The sequence below is a fragment of the Corvus kubaryi genome, unplaced genomic scaffold (genome assembly GCF_017639235.1).
Source record: "Corvus kubaryi isolate FWS band 111438036 unplaced genomic scaffold, C.kubaryi_AGA036_p1.0 37392, whole genome shotgun sequence".
Lineage (NCBI taxonomy): Eukaryota > Metazoa > Chordata > Aves > Passeriformes > Corvidae > Corvus > Corvus kubaryi.
This window is the reverse complement of record NW_024581131.1, coordinates 111,291-130,058: the sequence shown is the minus strand read 5'-3', so window position 1 is coordinate 130,058 and position 18,768 is coordinate 111,291. Positions and strand designations below refer to the sequence as shown.

The 18,768-nt window shown below is 40.4% G+C and overlaps 1 protein-coding gene across 4 annotated transcripts in view; it reads left to right on the top strand.

Moving 5' to 3' along the window:
* Nucleotides 1–18,768, top strand: part of AMPD3 (adenosine monophosphate deaminase 3) — a 33,684-nt gene that overhangs the window by 525 nt on the left and 14,391 nt on the right. The window contains exons 1-6 of one of the 4 annotated variants that reach the window (XM_042038406.1): nucleotides 57–210; nucleotides 2,972–3,197; nucleotides 5,627–5,822; nucleotides 6,268–6,433; nucleotides 8,502–8,721; nucleotides 11,222–11,351. In XM_042038406.1, coding sequence (XP_041894340.1) covers nucleotides 189–210; nucleotides 2,972–3,197; nucleotides 5,627–5,822; nucleotides 6,268–6,433; nucleotides 8,502–8,721; nucleotides 11,222–11,351 — 960 coding nt within the window. In that variant the 5' untranslated portion in view covers nucleotides 57–188. Of the gene's footprint in view, nucleotides 1–56; nucleotides 211–335; nucleotides 426–2,971; nucleotides 3,198–5,626; nucleotides 5,823–6,267; nucleotides 6,434–8,501; nucleotides 8,722–11,221; nucleotides 11,352–18,768 lie in introns of those variants that run through there. The other 3 variants (XM_042038410.1, XM_042038405.1, XM_042038407.1) reach the window with 3 other exon arrangements.

Sequence of the window (18,768 nt, the reverse complement as noted above, 5' to 3'; positions counted from 1 at the left end):
CCGCCCGCGGGCCATAAAGGGCCGGGCAGGGGCGGCGCGGCACTGCGGTACCGGGCGGCCGGCGGGTGGATGCGGCAGCAGGGAGCGGCGGCAGCTGGCGGGAGCGGCTCCTCCCCCCCCGCCGCCTCCTCCGCCGGCGGCTCCCGGCAGCGTCTCTCGGGCCGGTGGCGGCCCGGCCCTGCCCCAGCATGGCTCTCCCCGGGGCGCTCGGTAAGTGCCGCGCCGGGCTGGCCCGGGGCGCTGGCGGTGACCTTGGGCCGGAGCCGTGCGGGGCTCCTGCGGCGGCAGTGCCCGCGGGCCCGGCCCCAGCTGCTCGCGGCGCTGGGATGTGGCGCTGCCGGCTGGGCATCTGCGGGGCTCGGAGGCGGCTCTGGTTTTCATGGCATGTGCTCGCTATAGATTCAAGACCATTAAATGCCTGATCGGTAATTGCTTCCTAAGTAATCATTCCTTTTTTTTTTTTTTTTTTTTTAAAGGCAGCATGTTTCAAGAGATACAGCTTTCTTTTCTTCTGCAAAGGTGCAGACCTAAAGAGCAACCAAAGCAGCCTTTCTTTGAGATCGATATATTTAGGAAGAGAGTAGTTACTGGGTAGCATTCATATCCTTCCCCATCCCATCAAAATGTCTAGTTGTTGCTCACCTTGGGCAAAGGGCAGCACTTCAATAGAAGGATACTGGATACAAGAGTCTCTTCCAGTTCAGGATGGCACAGCTTGCTCGAGTATTGCATGAGGTGCCTCATGACTGTTTTAGGTTTATTAGGCTCATTCAGTGCCATGAGCTAGCTGTGATGTGGGTGAACCTACATTTCAAAGTGTTCTGTGCCTTATTGTCTCATGCTTGAGTGGAGAACGTGAGCTTGGGTTCTGTAAGAAAGAAAAAAACTTTGGTGTCAGTATAGGATTATACTTACATCTATACTTTCTGTCTCTTTACTATCTTATTGTAAGGATATAAAATACGGCATGGTTTCTCATGCTGTGTGTTCCTTATTGCATTTCTGTTTCTGATCACAATTCTCTGGGAAAAAGTTTATTTAAACTAGGAAAATGCTCAGCCAATGATAAAGATACAACCAATTGATATTTTTTTCATGCTAGTGCTGAGAATATTTTAATTGCTGATTTAGCAGCAGAAAAACCATTATTGTTTCACATTGTAGTAGTATTGTTAGCACTCCTACTGTACTTGAGTAAGGATAAAGGGAGTTTTTGCCTGGTTGAAGTGGCCCAAAAGGCCCTTGCTTGCAGCTGTACGTGTGGCAGGCACTGCTGCTGACAGCTGTGTTCTTCGAGGTCAGGAGACAGACTTCTATGATTTACTTGGGGGTTGAAATTGAGAAACCAAACCTAAGTTTGGATGCTAAGGCATGGTGGTGCATTGTCACTGAATTACTCAGCTAAACATCTATGTATTTTTAAACTTCTTATGTAGTTATACTTGATTTTATGAAGAATTAATACTAATTGCAAAACAGATACTTTCTTGGCAGAAAACAGCACAGTCAAATCCACAGCTCTTTAAAACCAGAGTTTTTCTACTGGGATGTGAATGGGTTCTTATAAAATAAGAATGCAAAGTAATGTAGGGGAACACTAAATTGCCGTGTTATGGTCCAATTTAACTCTTGTCACCTTCTCATACTATATTTGCTTTTAGAATAAGACCAAAAATGTTCTCAAAGCAACTGTGAAAACAGGCGGACATTAATTAGAGTCTTTTAGGCTGAAAACAACAGGATCACATATCAAAAGGATCACGTATCAACATGTGAAACCTGCAGCATTCCTACAGAAAAATTGTAATGGGGGCCCTGATAAGTTATGGCTGAAGTGATAAAAAACTGCCATGCTCCATGCTGACTTCCAGGATATGTCATTATTTAAATGAATACTATATCACAAAATATGTTTGCATTTTTCTAACCAAAAGGGATTCTGAAATGCCAGTTTTGGACCCAGACTTCACATTCTGGCAGTGCTTGGATCCATTTGCTGTGACATGTTCGCAGCTATTTTTAACTTATGTAATAAGAATTTAATCTTATTTGTTACAAACTCCATCATACTGAAGGCATTCAGAAAGCTTTATAGTACACAACAAATAATGCTGGTCAGTAGCTTATCAGCACTGTGTTTTTTCCCTCTGGAATGCTTCCAGTTATGCTAAAATGCACATTGTGGATTGTATGGAACTGGAATAAAAGTAAAGCCAGGAAAATACAGAAGAAACAATATAGATAGCATTTTAGTAGTGATGTTAGAACAAAACAGAAATATTTAGTGATGAAAGGCCAGCTACCTAAAAATGTAAAATGTATTCTTTTTGAAAAGTAATATTTAAATGCCATGTATAAATGTAAGTCCACGACCTATCTGCTTCCCACATGCATTCAGAAGTCTGATATGAACTACTGAAAACAAATAGAAGAGTCACTGAGTTAACTATACTGTCTTTGCTCCTGTTGTACAACCATTTCACTTCACAGAAGTTCTGTGACTTTCTGATTTGTGGAAGGGATGGGGTGAGGTGGAAATGTACAACCTTCTTTTCTAACTTGCCTGTTGGTTTGAAGTCACTGAGCGAGGAAGAAGGCAAGCAACTGAGTGAATGTGATTTCCATGCTCAGTGCAAGGACACACAGCTGAGTATCCATTGTATCACAGATAACTGTCTGTCTGACTATGCAAGTGGAATCTCCTGGTAAATCTCTACATAAGTTGCTTAGGAATTTTTGTGGGTATACCAAGAGGTTCCTGATGCACAAATTAGCATGGCTCCAAAAGTAGAGCTGCTCTGTGGTTCTTGTGTACTGCATGCTAGTTTAAATCCTGCAGAGCTGTTCTACTTTCTTCTGCTTTTGCTCCAAGCTCTGAATTTTGATAGGCATTCCATGGAAAAACCCCCAGTCTCTTGCATATCTTCACTCTTCCTGTAGCTCTAACTTTATCAACTGTGCTCCTTATCAGGCGAGATGCCGCGGCAGTTTCCCAAGCTGAACATTTCGGAGGTTGATGAGCACGTGCGGCTCCTGGCAGAGAAGGTGTTTGCCAAAGTTCTGCGAGAAGAAGACAGCAAAGATGCATTGTCACTCTTCACCGTGCCTGAAGACTGCCCTATTGGGCAGAAGGAGGCCAAGGAGAGGGAGCTGCAGAAGGAGCTGGCAGAACAGCAGTCTGTGGAGACAGCTAAAAGGTTTGTTCTGTAGTTGCTTTCTTAGTGGAAAATAGTTTTTGAAATGAGTTTGAGTTACAACTGAAATGCCTGGCAAATTACTACTTCAGGAGAAAAGTCAACAGCAGGTACCAGGGCCACCTATGTAGTGTCCTTCTGTCCTGTGCAGGAGGTATGGGGATGGGTCCCAGGGAGCTTGGACTGGTGAGGTTGTCTCAGCTGTGTTCCCAGCAATAGCACAGATATTGCTTATGCAAGTTTAATAAACAGCATAGCTGGGTAGAAATGAACACAACCCTACGATTCTTTAATGTAAGAAGAGTCAGAAAAAGAAACATTCCCCCTCTTTTTCTAGTTTCATTAAGAGAAACAGAAAAATTTAACACAGAGAAAAATGACGGTGGCATGATACTTTTTTTAGTCTCTGCATAAATAGATGAAAGCAAAGAATTTATATTTAAGATCAAGGGGTAAGGTAAAAAGTGGTATTGGCATAATGAGGTTATTTGTAGGTTTCCTTTACTCACAGAGATAAAATCTAACCACTGTCAGCCATAAAAGTGCACATTAAAAAAAAAAAAATTGCATTCTACCTTTGGTTTACCCAGGGCTGTAATGAAGCCAAATTTGCTTTGGTTTGTGATTTTTGTTTTTTTCCCCTGTAAGAGAGGCAGACTTCCCTGATGTCAGGCTGTTCCAGTGTCTTACCTTCACAGGACTGCTGGGCTGTTTCTGGAGTCACATGAACTCAGCAGCAGCCTGACACCAAATGGGTTGGACGTGTACAGACTCTTCAAAAAGCAGGCAGACAAGAGGCCTTTGAAAGTGATAGCTAAACACACGTACCTGGTTAGCTGCAGAGAGGCAGTTGGGCAACACTTGGAGTCATGTTTCTGGAACAGAAGGGAGAAGAGTCAATTTAGTTAAATTAAGGTATGACTCACTGATGATACAAACTGAGACTTTGTGTTTGGAATTGTGCAAGTGGGTTTCCCAGTTGGCATGTTCATAGATATAAACAGGCACAGAAGGGAAAACCAGATGTTTGCAGTCAAACAAATGTTTGGTATATATTTCCTCCTAAACTAGTGTGTTTCACATTTAATTTGGAAAATTGGTCTCACAGAAATAAACTCAAACTCAGGTTTTGTACAGGGAGAGGTATTACAGGTATGTTGTTTACATGTGGGAACAGAACAAGTGTTATCCCTGTCCTGCAGGGTACTTAGTGACAGTGACACAGGTACAACTTGTGCTGTTTCCAGTTGCAGTTGATCCAATGCTGCCTTTCAAAACTGATGCTGATTTCCAAGGTGGCTACAAGTACTTGAGAGGAGGGAATTTGAGTGTTAATTGTACTAGCGCTGCATGTTCCTAATCTTAAGAATACCACAGAAGTAATACGCAGCTTCCAGAAAATGTTCCGGTGTTCCTTTTTCTTTGTTAGTGATCCTTACCAACATTTCAAGGTTTTGGTATCTAACTTACAAAATTAGGGACGATTTCCACTGTGCAAAAGAAATTGATATCACAGGTAGTTTATAACATAGGATTTGTATAGTAGATGAATATTTAAGATACATTTAAGCACATTTAAAGAGAGTAAGGAAAATTAATTCCATCTTTAGAGAGATTCCAAAACTCCGCTTGAGGTATTACAATTACTTCACTGAGAAAGACAGCATTCTTTCTTAGCTGGCTTATCTGAGGTGCACATCTATCACAGCATTGAGGAGAAAAGGCAGCATTTTTAAATTTGTGTGTTCCTCCTGTGGGGAGGAACAGACTTCTTATCAAAGCCATGCTGTGATATCACTCTGGTAACCAACATCAGCCTTCTGCTCAAGTCATCAAACACTGCCTAAGGAATAACTAGGTACTCGTCCTTTTCATTACAAGTTGAACTGAATGGCTGTGTGTGAAATTTTGTTGCCTAGTCTTGTCTGACAACTAGATGAGTTTTAAGTCTTGAAAGTTTTGGGAAGAATGAGAAGCATGTGTAGCAGCATAACTTACAGCAATTTCTGTATGTAACAGTTGCTTGTTTCTGTCTGATCCTTCACAAATTCTGATGCTGTCAGTCTCTAAAAATCAACCCATACTAAAGTGAGCACAGTGATCACCTCTTCCTTCTACACAGTGACTTGCTGAAACTGAATTTGTAAGAAGCGAAACAAAAACCTTAGGGCATCTTAGAGCGATTGTAAATAAATTGTGGCATATTGGACTCACGTGGAGGGTACGTGCAATTGTGTGTAGTGTAGATCGTGAAATGTCAATAGAGAAAAGCTAAAAGCACAAGTACTTTCTGACCAACATTTTCTCTCTGGTATGAGAGATTTCATTTGTAAAATTTCCTAGGGGGTGAATTCTTTGCTGTAATCAGTTTTCCAGTGTATTTAGTGTTTTATACCATGGCTTATTTTATGTTTTATACCATGAATTCATAGGAAGAAAAGTTTCAAGATGATTAGATCCCAGTCTTTGTCATTACAAATTCCACCTCAGGAATGGAAAGCACCACCGGCCAATCCCGTCCTGTCTCCTGCAACGCCAGTTCTTCCAAGTGCTTTTGTGCCAGTCCAAGTGCCATATGATGTACCAGAATTCCAGAGAGTTTCAATTAGTGGGGACTACTGTGCAGGGGTAAGAAACCATTGTTTTCCCACTTTCTGTATCTAGAGGGTGTAAAAAAGGTCCCATGTAAGTACATGAAGTGTAAAATGACAATATGATGGTTCTCTGCAACAAACTCTAAATTGCTTTGTGAACACAGTGATTTGTAAAACAGTTAAAGTCAAGGCCATGCTGTTTTATACTCTTTATAATAGTCAATTGGATAAAAACATAATCAGATGTTCAATAAATAGGTAGTACATGGTAGGATGAAAACATTTGTGTGTGTTTTGTTTGTATAATGTATTGGGGTTCTGCTTCTGTCACTGGCTTCTTGACTCCTTGGACAAGATCCTTATGGTCAAGCCCCATACATTTATATTTCTGGAAATTCAGTCTCCTTGTTACTGGTGTAGATTTGGTTTGTTGCTAGAACTGCTATTCTTGCCATTATTTATCCAGGTTTTCCTTCCAGGTTACAGTTGATGACTATGAACAAGCTGCCAAGAGCCTGGTGAAAGCTCTTCTCATTCGAGAGAAGTACTCACGCCTTGCCTACCATCGCTTCCCGAGAACAACATCTCAGTACCTGTGCAGCATGCGGGATCAAAAGTGGAAGGTTGAAGATGAGGTGCATCCAGGTGAATATCCTTTTTAAAATACTCAATTACATTCTAAAAAACTTAAACATTATTTTAAAATACAGAATTAAACCCGTGCACTACTGTAGTAAAGGGAAGTTGTATTTTTGTGATGATCTCTTCTGACTGTCTTTGTAATTTATTCTGTTATTGAGTGGAGAATCACTGATGGACCTAAGTTATAAATCTTGTGTCTAATCTGGCACTTTGAAGCTGTCAAAACCTAAAAACCAAGACGAGACTCATTGATTACTTTATTTCCTAAGCAAATGGGATGTTAAATAGCATTCTTGTGCTCCCCCAGGAAAAAGCCGTATGGCTATGGTTTAAAGTGAAAATTCATTCCTCCTCATCTTGGCATATGGAACTAAAAGGGGTGATGAGCTCATCTACATCATAAATTGAAGCATGATATAGACATGCCAGTTAGCACGCCCTGAGTCAGGAATTTCACAAGCAGGCTACGCTTGCCAGGTCAAGACTGGAAGCTGTAAGAGTCATATTTGCTGGGCATTCTGCCTGGGTAAATAAATTGTGATCTCTCAACAAGGCTTATTAGGGTGAACATATTCCCCCACTATGTATGTCACAAATTATTTTTGTCACTTAGGTGGGTTGTGTCTTGAAAGCTTTGCTTGTGCATTAAACTGTTTGCACTGCTCATTTCTGGATTAGGCTGTGAGGAGCAACCTTTGGTCTGTACTGATGGGCCATTGTAGATGTGTCCATGTTGTTGACAACTTATTTTCAGCCTTGAAGTGACATTTTAAATTACCCTCTCTCTCGCTCAGTGGTTGAAAGAGGGTGACTAAATATGTTTTCAAGTGTTTGTTTTCCAGGAAGAGTGTAAAGAGGACAGCATACTGAATATTCAAGACAGGGAAGATATTTTGGAACAGCTGCCAGGGCATTATTTCCAAGCTATTATTAGCTTAATAGCTTTTCTACAGTTATGATTTTAAACTTGCAACACAAAAAATGAAATCTTGTTACACAGTGTCTTAATTAGCACAAGTTTGAGCTAGATAGTTATGACTATTAGAGATAATGTTGGTATCAGTTGATTCACTCTAGGTGAATAAAAGGACTGGTTAATTACTTTTCTGTCGTGGCTTAACTGAACAGGTAAAAGAAGAAATCTCTGATAAGACTGAGCCAAAGAATGTAGTTCAGTTGACATAAATGCAGTCAGGACTTATTTTGTGCTGGCTGCATTAGTAAGATATTGTAAAAGAAGGGATGAATGTTCACAACAGGAGTGACAATGTTTGAGTGTTCACATAAGCTAAATCTCCTAGAAGTATGTGTCATTAGCTGATTCTTAGGAAAAAACTGTGTTACTTTGTAAAGGCTTTACACAACTGTACTGAACAAATCCCAGCTGTGCTTCTGGTGCTTTATGATTTTGTTCATGATCAGAAGGCCAAGGGATAAACCGGAGTTGTGTTGTACTATCTTTGCCTTCATGCTCCTTGCTTCTATTCAAAAGCAGTTAAACATAAAATTGTTTTATTAAAATAATGTCAAACAAAACCACCACCACAGAAAATCAGACACAAACCAAGCCCTACAAACTAAAAAAACTCCAATCAAAATACAACAAAACAAACTGGCTCTTCCAAACCAACTTCCAAAATTGCTACAGTGAGTCAGAAGGTGAAAAGAAAATAACGAAGGTGGGTATGAAGTCAACAATTGTTTTACTGTTAAAAAATCTCAACTGTACTTCAACCATTTAAATACTTCTGCAAACTCATTTTCAAACTTGTTCCATCACACATTAATAAAGAATAGTATTAAATCTGTATGCATTGGTTCAGAGAACTCTAATAACATACAGCCTTTGAATTAAGGTAGGCACGTAGTATAGAGGAGGGCTGACAGCTAGAGCCTGTCAGAATAAGGCTTTGTTGGAACAGCAGATCTTTTACAGTAACTGAATGTGATTTTAATGAAACTACTGAGACCTGTTAGAAATTGAACTTTACAGAAGCAGAAAGTTCTTTTGTAATTATTTTGCCTTTTGTGTAAGTTATTTCTTCTAACTGTAATGCAAATTTGTTTTCAGATTTCCATTCACCCCCAGAAGAAAATGAAGATCCTTATAATCTTGATGATGCTCCAGACAATTTGGATTATGTTATCAAGCTAAAAGGTGGCATTCCCTTTGTTTATGATAACAAAGAGATGATGGAGCTCAATGAGCCTCGGAGTTTGCCATATCCTGACCTGCAGACCTACACCCTTGACCTGAGCCACGTTCTTGCTCTCATTGCAGATGGCCCAACGTATGTTCCTCCTTTGTTATTCTGTGCCCCTGCAGGCTGCTGCTTACCTGTAGCTTAGTACTTCTCACTTCTGTGATATTTAATTCCTCAACATACCCATTCTACAGTAATGTTTTGTTTGGCCTTTCTCAAGCAGTAATGCATCATGAGAAATCTTAAAAGGAAAAAATACAATGTCACCAACTATGGCTACCTTTCATTTCTTTGGTTTCTTTGCATCAACCATGGCAAAATAAGGAGTTAACACAAAAAAATCAAGGAATTGGCCAACTGTTATGTTGAAATCAAATCTAACCCAAGCTTCTTGAAGCAAGGGAACTGAAACTTGAACATCACCTTTTTTTTAAAAATTTTGTTTTGGCCTATGCTGAACTAGAGGTTTTTGAACAGTTGTCTGAAATTCCTTCATGTCTGTTCTGCTCTGGTTGCATGAACAAAAACTCTGCATATGCAGAGCATACAGATCAGCTCAGCAACATAAATATTCAGTCTGATTTGTTCCAGATGTGAATTAATTGCACATATGCTGCACAACTGAGCCATGCATGCACAATCAAAATAAGTCTGAAATTTCCCAGAACCACCAAATTCCTGGGAAGTCTCTAAAAACTAGAAATGTAACAACTAGTACAGTCACTGACACTCATGACAAAGCAATGTCCTTGCCTAGTGCATGATGAAAGCATGTGCATCCAGTTTTTGAGTTTACTTCCCTAGCTGAGGATTGGAAACAGCACCATCTCTCACAGCCTCAGCACCAGGAAAGGAAAAGAATCCACTCTATGATGGAACTAAGCAGGAACCCAGACTGTTCTTCTGAGCTATTTGCCCTGTGTGCCAGCACTGCATTGCTGGTGCTCCTGCCTGGGAGAGATCATCACTGACAGTGTGCCCAGTTAGCCCCACCTGGTGCATTCTTTCCCCTGTGAGTCTGTCTCACACCTGTGTCAGTCTGTCTGCCTTGTGCAGTGACAGTGGCAGAGCCTGTGGCAAAACAAGCCTGGCCCATTCCCTAAGCCCTTTCTCAGGAGCAAACCCCTGTGCTTCTGCCAGCATTATCAGCTCCAAATCAGTGTCAGCTCTAGCAGGCTTTGGTTACAGTCAGCAGTGGGTGAATGCATTCCAGTTACAGTGCATTATATTCCAAGAGATGGGTAATGAGAAGATAAAAGGAGGAGGAGGAAAACTTGAAACTAGTCATGTGAAAGCCCCTTTAATTTAAAGGTTTAATTAAAGAAAGCTTTAATTTAAACCTTAGACTTCATAGTTGTAGCAGGAAGCCCTAAGAAAGCAGGGCCTTGGTAGAACAAGTTAGAACACTCAGCACTGCGCTGAATGTAGGTCAGTCCCCTGCTCCTTTCACTAATTCCAAGTAAGCTTTTGCAGGTTCTTCCACACTCTCTGATAAATATGCACAACCCAAAAGAAAAAGGTCTTTTCCACAGTCCTGTTGCAGAAGTCCTTATGGTATTGTTTCCCTGTTTGCAGCAAGTACTTTCCTGTCATTTATGCCCATCACATGTGGGGCTGCTCAGAGATCAAGAGCCACTGTTCTTTAATCTTTGCTGTTGGTAAACTGATGAAATCTCACCCCTACTCGTCAGGCTTTTGGTCTTTCAGATAATAGTATGACCCAACAGAGACTTCCTGCAGTGGGCAAACAGGTCTGGATCAGTATTGGGTACTGTGAGACTGGGTTTGAAATAGACTTCCAAAACTGTAATGGGATTTGTGTCCTAATGAGGAGAGATTGGCAACAATAAAGCAGGAAAAAGAAGGCTATTACATTAACAGTGCTACTAAAACATTGTAGAGTCAATAAGAATTGACAGATGGTGAAGAGAAAAACCATGTCACTGGTTAAAAATAGAAGGAGAAACATGACAGAAGATGAAAGTGAAGATTGCGCTCTGAGTAGGCAAGCAGGAACAAAAAAGCATTATTTTCTAAAGAGGGCACAAGAAATTATTTTGGAAAAAAGTATTTCTACACAATATATATGTTCTTAAGGCATGAAAAATGAAAGCATATTGGATCTTGGCTTCTCACATTTAACTGAAAAAGCAAATAAATTTGGAGGATATTTTAAAAAAATTTCTTAATGAGTAAGGCTGTATGACAAGTTGTTTCTGTTACATATGAGAATGTTGTTCTATTGGAGGTACCCTTTTTAGAGAAGTTGCAGTTGACATCACATTTGATTATAGGTTTCATGCTTTGGTCATTATTACTAAAAGGACTGCAGCTTATGCACAGGTACAGTGATGACAAGTTGAAGGACATAACATGGTTGTGTAGAGTTCTGTTTGAGATTTCACTAATAACATTGGTCTGAAATTGGCTTACATATTGTTAACCAGTAGAATAAAGAGAATGGATTTGTCTTGGACCTCGTAAAACCTCCCAACTTTGTTTTTACTGCAACAACTTTGATGTTCTTTTTGAATTTGAAATACAACTAGTTTTAAGTTACAGTTCATTTTTGTGTTTTCTTTTACAGAAAAACATATTGTCATCGGAGGCTTAACTTTTTGGAATCTAAATTTAGCTTACATGAGATGTTAAATGAAATGTCAGAATTTAAAGAACTAAAGAGTAATCCCCATCGAGACTTTTATAATGTGAGAAAGGTAAGTGTGAGAAGGATTAAAGGCATGACACTGTTTTTAGTAGGAGTTCCAGCAATTTTGTTTTTCTTATAGGAGGTGTAGATGATATGCATGAAGTAGTGTGTGCATACCACTCAACTGAATTAAGTTATTTTAAGAATGTTAACATTTTTCTACATGGGAGCTCTCCAGGAAAATTAACTTGAATGTGCGTGGGTTAAGTGGATTATGCTAAACTAATTTGTTTACTTATTCAGAATCAAAGGGGCTTAACTGTGTGTAGATTGCTTTAAAGGAGTGAAACAGAGTTAATCAAATGAAGCTCACTTGGATTATGAATAAAAATATCCATATGGAGGTTTAATTAATTTTAATGAACTCAAAGACATTCAAGTGCATTTTTCTGCTTTCACGTAGGTAAGTCCTACTAGATTGTAGTAGGAACAGCTGTATAGATTTTAGATGATAATTGCACTTCATACTGAAAATAGATGTTTAAATACATGTCAAAAGACCTCCCACAGAAACTAAACTGAGGGTTCATGCTGCCATCAGTATCTGATAAAAAAAGTCTGTGATATATTAAGTAAAAAGATTATCTGAATTGCAGTCTTGGCTCCCTCTGAAATACACTGGGCTATAATTAAGAGACAGGTAGGGGAATCAAGGAGCTGATTTAATTTCCTGACATATTCACACCCAAGGGAGCTGTGTTCTCTTCAAAGCATGAAAGCAACAGTGTTAGGCTGCTTCATTTGCTTCCCTTTTCTGAAGTGGAGAGGAAGTTACCAGAGTTACTGCTTCATTTTGATAGGTGAGATTTCTTCACAATTGTTGCTGGTGTTTTTAACCACCTCAGGTACATTTTGCATTGTTTCTCTATGCAACTGTAAGAGGTAATCCTTATTTTGTTACTTCAGGGTTTACTAATCCTTCTTGTTACCTTTTGGTGAGTACTAGTTCATCAAAAAGTCCTCTTGGGCTTTTCCCTACAATGCCCAGTGTGTTTGCTGGCTACTGAATGTTTGCTACTTTTGTGGTAATAAACTGTCCAAAATAAGTGTTTGGCTGTCCCAGTGTCCATCACGAGGATAGAAGCAGATGAGTTGTCAGGTAAATTCTAATGGATTTTACCCTTCCAACTGTTAAATGTATGGATGGGAGGATCTGTCAGCTAATTCACTCAAGTGGCAGAGACTCAGCTCCCAACCTGACAGTTTTCTTGCATAACCCTGGAAAGACATTTGCTACGTGCCACATTCAGAAAAAACACTTCAGTAGCTGACAGAGACTTTAATAATGAAACACAGGGTGACTGAGACATGCAGAGGTGTGGATCGGGTGACTACCACAATCGGTTTGATTACTGAGAAGTTGTAATTAACAGGATTGTACTTGTTAAGTTTAGCTTTTGATCTAAAAGCAAATGCTCAATGTCTCTGGCCATATCTTAATTATGTTTTAATTACCTGCTGTTGAATAAGTCACTCTACAAAAGGATTCATGTTGTTCAAAAGCCAAAAATGTGCATTGCTTCCCCTCTGGCAACAAGCGCATTCCAGAGAGCAGGAGCCAGCCTGCTCTTCTCTGCCAGAGACCATTCCTACTGCCAGGTACTGCTTGAAACAATTCTTGCTGCACAGAGTTAATTTTGCTTAAAGTACTTTAATGAAGCAGGCCCACAAGTAGTATTTTCTGAAGCACTCTGGAGAGTAAACTGCACTGTAGATACAGTTCCTGTAAGCCCCCAAATAATCTTGTTTTCTCTGTGTCTTGCTAACCCAAGTAATGTTTGGAACTGTAACTTCCCTGAAGTGCTTCCTCCCTAAGAAAACATTGAAACATTTGAAACAACACTTCTCAGCCTATGTTTTCAGGATGTCTCTCTGTTAAGTCAATCCTAGGAAATGCTTACTGCTCACAAGGAAAGCAAGGAACAGGGTTCACTTTCCCAAAGGGCTGTTGGTGCAGTTGTGTATCACATCCCTCAGACACAAGTGTGGAGGTCGTGGTACAATCTGCTTATATGAAAGAGCCAAAGTAATGGATGGAAAATGCCAAAATTAGAACAGATATGAATGTAGTGGCAAGGTCAGTCAGTGAATGTGTATTGCTGCATTTAGAAAGGTACACTAGAAAGCTGGCCAGGATTAATTGCTGGCATGACAACCAAACATTACTGGTTTTCCCCTGTCTGCTGCCCCCTTCCCCACTTTTTTCCAGATTTAATAGGAGTTCTCCTCCAATGAGCTCATCTATTTCTTAAAGCCCAAGATAAGGCTTATCTTAAATAAGGGATGTGCATTTTGATATCTTGTATATTGAACTTAACCGGAATGCAGCCCAAGATATGTTTTGCACTGATCAAGCTGGACCTGGAAAATTGCCCTTTACTAAGGACACAGGTATTTCTCTGGACAGACAAGAATCCACAGGTGGTAAGACAGCATGGCTGGCTCCCCTTGGCTCTCCACAGGAGGTGAACAACTGTCTGTGTAGGAAAAGACTAACTTTAGAGGAGATTCTTGACTCTGCCATTAGCAGGGTTCCTCACATCCTCCAGCTGATGCACAGCAAAGTGCAGGCAACACACATTCCCCACACAACATTGCCTGCATGAAGGATGAAATTAAGGAACAAATGTTTAGCTCTATGGCACACAAACTGAGAACTGAGTTTTAACCTTTGTGTACCAGGGTATCCTGTCCTGTACGTGAGGTTTGTTTGAGGAGGGCTTCCCATAGACCTCTGTGCCCAACAACCTCAGATAATTCAGAGCAGACAGTTTTTGGCGTTTTTTCTAAGGTGAAGGCAAGAGGGTTTTTTTACCCAATGTATAGTTGCTACCTTTGTAATGTATATCCATGTACTGCAGTGGCAGATGTCCTTCACTGCAAATAGCTTTGATACAGTTTCTAAAGACGAAAAAAATCACAGCCTAAGCCTCTTAGGGTATTCTTTCTTCCTGTAGCCACTATTTCAGTGTGTCAGCAAACCAGACCTGAGGGTATGTCCTAGCAGTGACTTTTACACATCACGTTCCCCTGCCTGCAGGCTCACTAGCCCAGGCGCCCAGCCTTGTGTGGGGAACTGTGCAGGGAAGAATACAGTTTCTGCATTCACAGCCCTGCTGAATGCTCTACTGCAATAGCTGGCTGCTGCTGTGACACCCGTTGGATTAGGGTGTTGCAACTGATTTCTTTTTTAATTATTGGTTAGACAAAAAGGAAGTAAATTCTATATGGTTTTTAAGACCACAGAGTTGAAATACCACTGGTTGCACTTGTAAGAAGGGAAGTTAGAGTGGGTTTAAATGCTACTAAATTCTACAGATCTCACAAAATACTGGATGAAATTAGCAGACGTCTGCTTTTTAAACATTTGATTACAAGCCTTGTGAGGGAATGGTGAACCCATGCCTCAACTTCTCTGAGCTTGGATTCATTCTAAGTTTGTTTTGTTTTGTTTTTAATGTTTCTTTTATTTCCCCCAGTAGCTACTTACTGACTTTGTAATGGAATTGTTTCATCATATAAACCAAAATGACAGTGAATGGGAAGACTTACGGGTTAGCATGAGATCCAAAGGGAAAGCTCCTTCAGCATGACATGGAATGGTGCCTTGCCACTGTTAACTGGCAGCAAAGCTGGCTGTTGGGCTTTCAAAGCACTGTGAGTGCTGCTTCTCCCCTCCTGCCTTGCAGAGATGCTGAGGCAAATTCTTGTCTCTATCCTCAGTCTTGCAAGTGAGCACAAAATACAATCAGGTGTAAAGGCATCAATCATTATAATGCAAAATTTCTGTAGAGACCATAAAGAAAGCTTTTCCTCTCTCCTTTCCTTTAGTAATTAAAAGAACAGAAAAAGACATTTGTTTGTCTTCACAGCAGTGTATTTCTGTATTTGTGTGAATTCAAGCACTCTGGGGTTGGATTCTGCAGCCAAACAAGAAGCTGGATATGCAGGGATCCTCATCTCATCTCCCCTGGTTTCTGGGTTGCTCTGCATGGCATAAATATGAATTAGACAAGCTCCCAAGGAGCTCTGCACAGCTCTAGGGACTATTTCTGCTGCCAGGAGCATTCCTGCACTACCCTAGGACAGAGCATTTTGTGCTTCTGCCTCTCATGCCTGTTAAAGAACTGCAAGGAGAAAATCAATCACATTGTATTAAGCTTTGCATCCTATCAGAAAAGCTGATGCAGTATGAATGTACTGACGAGCAGGGAATCTAGCAGTGGGATGAGGAATGATTTTGCTTCAATTCAGCATTGAAGTAAAGCCTGCAGAGGATTCAGTGTCAAGTTCATGCAGCCCAGAGCTCTTGGGTTAGAAGTATTTACAAGTTAAAGTGTATATGTTTAGAAAATACGGTAGTTCACAGCTGTAGATGCTCCTAATCCATGCCCTGGGAAAGTTCAGTGTTACTAAAAGGGCTGGCCTTGGCATTTCTTTTTTGCTTATGTATCACTTAATCACTCTGAATCTAGCTCATATGCCTAATTTGGTGCAACACTGTCTCTGATACGCACAGATGAGCATCCATAAAATAGATCTGAGATGCATGTTTTGTGGAGATCTGAGCAACAGTGGAAGGAAAGAGAGGGAATGCAGGAAGATAAGAGAGGAGGCAGAGTGGTTGAGGGAAGCTGGTGCTGATTAGATGTGGAGGACAATGGCAACTCCTTCAAGCTGTAAATTGTACACAGATGTAACCACCTTGCCTGAGAAGGACAAGATTTCACCCCAAAGCCTGCAGAGAGAAGCACAGGGTGGTCAGGTCAGTGAGGAAGGGAATGGAATAGTCTGAACTGAGAATGTGCAGAGAAAGAAAGCCTGGCTTTGTTACATGGAGAATTGCTGAGTGAAGGGAATTCTACATCCTTTAAGTGCAAGAAAGCTGATGTCCACCATCGCTTGAATGATGGAATTACAAGAATTTAACCTTTATGTAAACAGTTGTTTCCATTTGTTAAAAGGGTGAGTTCACTGAAGGTATAATATTGTGTTCCAAGACAGGCTTCTGTCAGTCATTCTGTTTTTCTTTCCATTGAAGATTAATGTGACCTTGAGTGAAACGTTTTCTGCTGGGGGAGGGGTGCAGTGCAACAGGAAATTTGCTTAAGGCAGTGCAGACAGGTTTTTTTTCCACTAAGGAGAAACTGGGCTGGAATGGCACTATAGTGAATTTGAAAATGCAAGCAGTGTGTTTGCAAATAGAAACAAATAAACCTTGTGGTAGGGGTGTGTTACTCATGGTCCAGAAAAGTGTCAGCTTATTTCATGTATTGTATGAAGAACAAAATAGTAACATCTTAAACTGGGAGTGGCTTTGTCTATTTTGGAGGAAGGAAGGAGGCAAAGGGGGTATTTGTCACCCTTATATGAATTCAAGCTGTTCAAACTGTTTTAGTAGAAGCCTTTCATAATAAATAACAATGAAATTAGTAACAATCTTTTAGCATGATAACATTTAACATAATGATAACAACAATAATGACAATAATCTGCCTAACCTAATCAGCCCACCTAAGATCTGTCTAAGGGTTCTGTGTTCAGATGCTTCTTTTAGTCGGGATTACATCCTGCATGGTAAAAATGTACAAGAGCATACACGCTAACTATGTGCTAGGGTAGCTCAAAGCTCAAGTCCTTAAAGCATTCCAAAAAGTTGTAATTCTGCTAAAAAACAATAAAGAAGAAAAGCTGTGTGATACTCTTATGACTTTAGACTTGGGTCTTTTATGACTTTTTGTTACTGAAGTTGCCTCTTGCTTAAAGGTCAGATTATACTGGGTAGTAAAAAAAGGTAGCTAAAGTAGTGAATATTCTCTGGAAAAAGCACGAAGGAGATTCCAGAAAGGTCTCTTCACTTTTGGCAGATAGGTATGTTAGGTTGAAGGAGGAGGAGGGTTAAAAAAAAAACAAAAAACAAACACACAGATCTTTGTTCTCAGAATAAACCTACCATGGTTAGCTCAGCTCTAGGGCTGTGTGTGATGTGTTTGTGGGGACTGGAGAAGATGTCACAGGAGCTCACTGAACAGCAAAGGCACACTCCAGAGAATTATTTCTCAACAGGAAGCAGGATTTTAAAAGCAATGTGATCCTTGCACACAAGCAAACAAAAGAAACAAAAAGCCTCCTTACTTTCTGTCCTTGCCCTCCTAACAGCAGTGAATTCATGTTGATTTGCATAAAGGAAGTGCTGTGTCTTGTTTTGTTCTGACTTTTTTCAAGACTCATTAATTCCAGTAGCTGAGCCACTACTGGAACCACTGCATTCTGAAATTCAATAAACTACACTTACTCAGGGTCCTTACACCTGTATTCTCCACTTGTGACTTGCCTTTCGTGAATATTTAGAGCCTATAGGGCATCTGTTAACTGTTGGTTCACTCTCCCATACAAGGTGACCGAGCCTAGTAGTATTTCACTGTTCCAGGAAGAGTTTACAGTAAACAACATTTGTGCCTAAACCAGAGGATGTTTATTAACCTGAGTAAGCACGTATATAAAATGCACTTGGGTCCAAGTAACTATACAAGTATGCTGAAGAGGGTGATAATATGTTAAGTGGAAGTGTTTTTACTGTTTATACATAGCAGTGTTTCCTGTGCATTAATAATGTACTTCACATTCTGTACTTTGAGACAGCAATATGTTTCTTGCTTCATTTAGCTTTAATGTGTCTGGTATATTTGACTTAGGCAGTGATTAACACTTAAGTGTTTAGGATTCAGTCTCATATCCTGGTCTCTAGTTATGCTGCTGACATTCACAGGGAGAGGCTGCAACAACTTGTGTATATATAACATGCAAATAAAATGACTCCAGGTGGCAAGTGAAGCAGTGGCATTCCTGTGGCCTGTATGGCATGGCATAAACCCAGGTTTACACTGCAGGAGGGTGGCTTACTGTGCTCTGTGATCTGTTTCCTGCTGATCCTTAAAAGCAGGTAAGGATGTTGGTTAGTTCTGTTGGGGGAATGTGGAACTGCAGAGTCACTGCACAAAGGGGAATGCACTGGGCTCACTTTGTATGTGTCCATGTTTGCAGTTTTCTGGACAGAGGAGTCCTGGATGAGAGTCCTTGCAGACACTGAGGTTCAGTGGCTCCTTACAGCTGGCTTATCAGAGTATTTGGCTTATCTGAGAAGTTTTTTTAGTGTTACTAACGACTTACACATACTGAAGGGAAAACTTAAATGACAACCCACCCTCCAGGTCTCATGAGTTGTTTCTTTGGATTGTGTTCCAATAGAGGCTGCTCAGGTAGCAGTGCAAGCTTCTGAGCAAAAGCAGACCAGACCTGTGGAAACCATTTGTTTCTTGTCGGTATTTTTTTTTCAACAAAACCTGAAGGAGTACTCTCAGCCCTTCTGTGAATTTGCACTTTCCTTAGTGTGTGAAGAGATCTAAGAAAAGAGATCTGAAAAG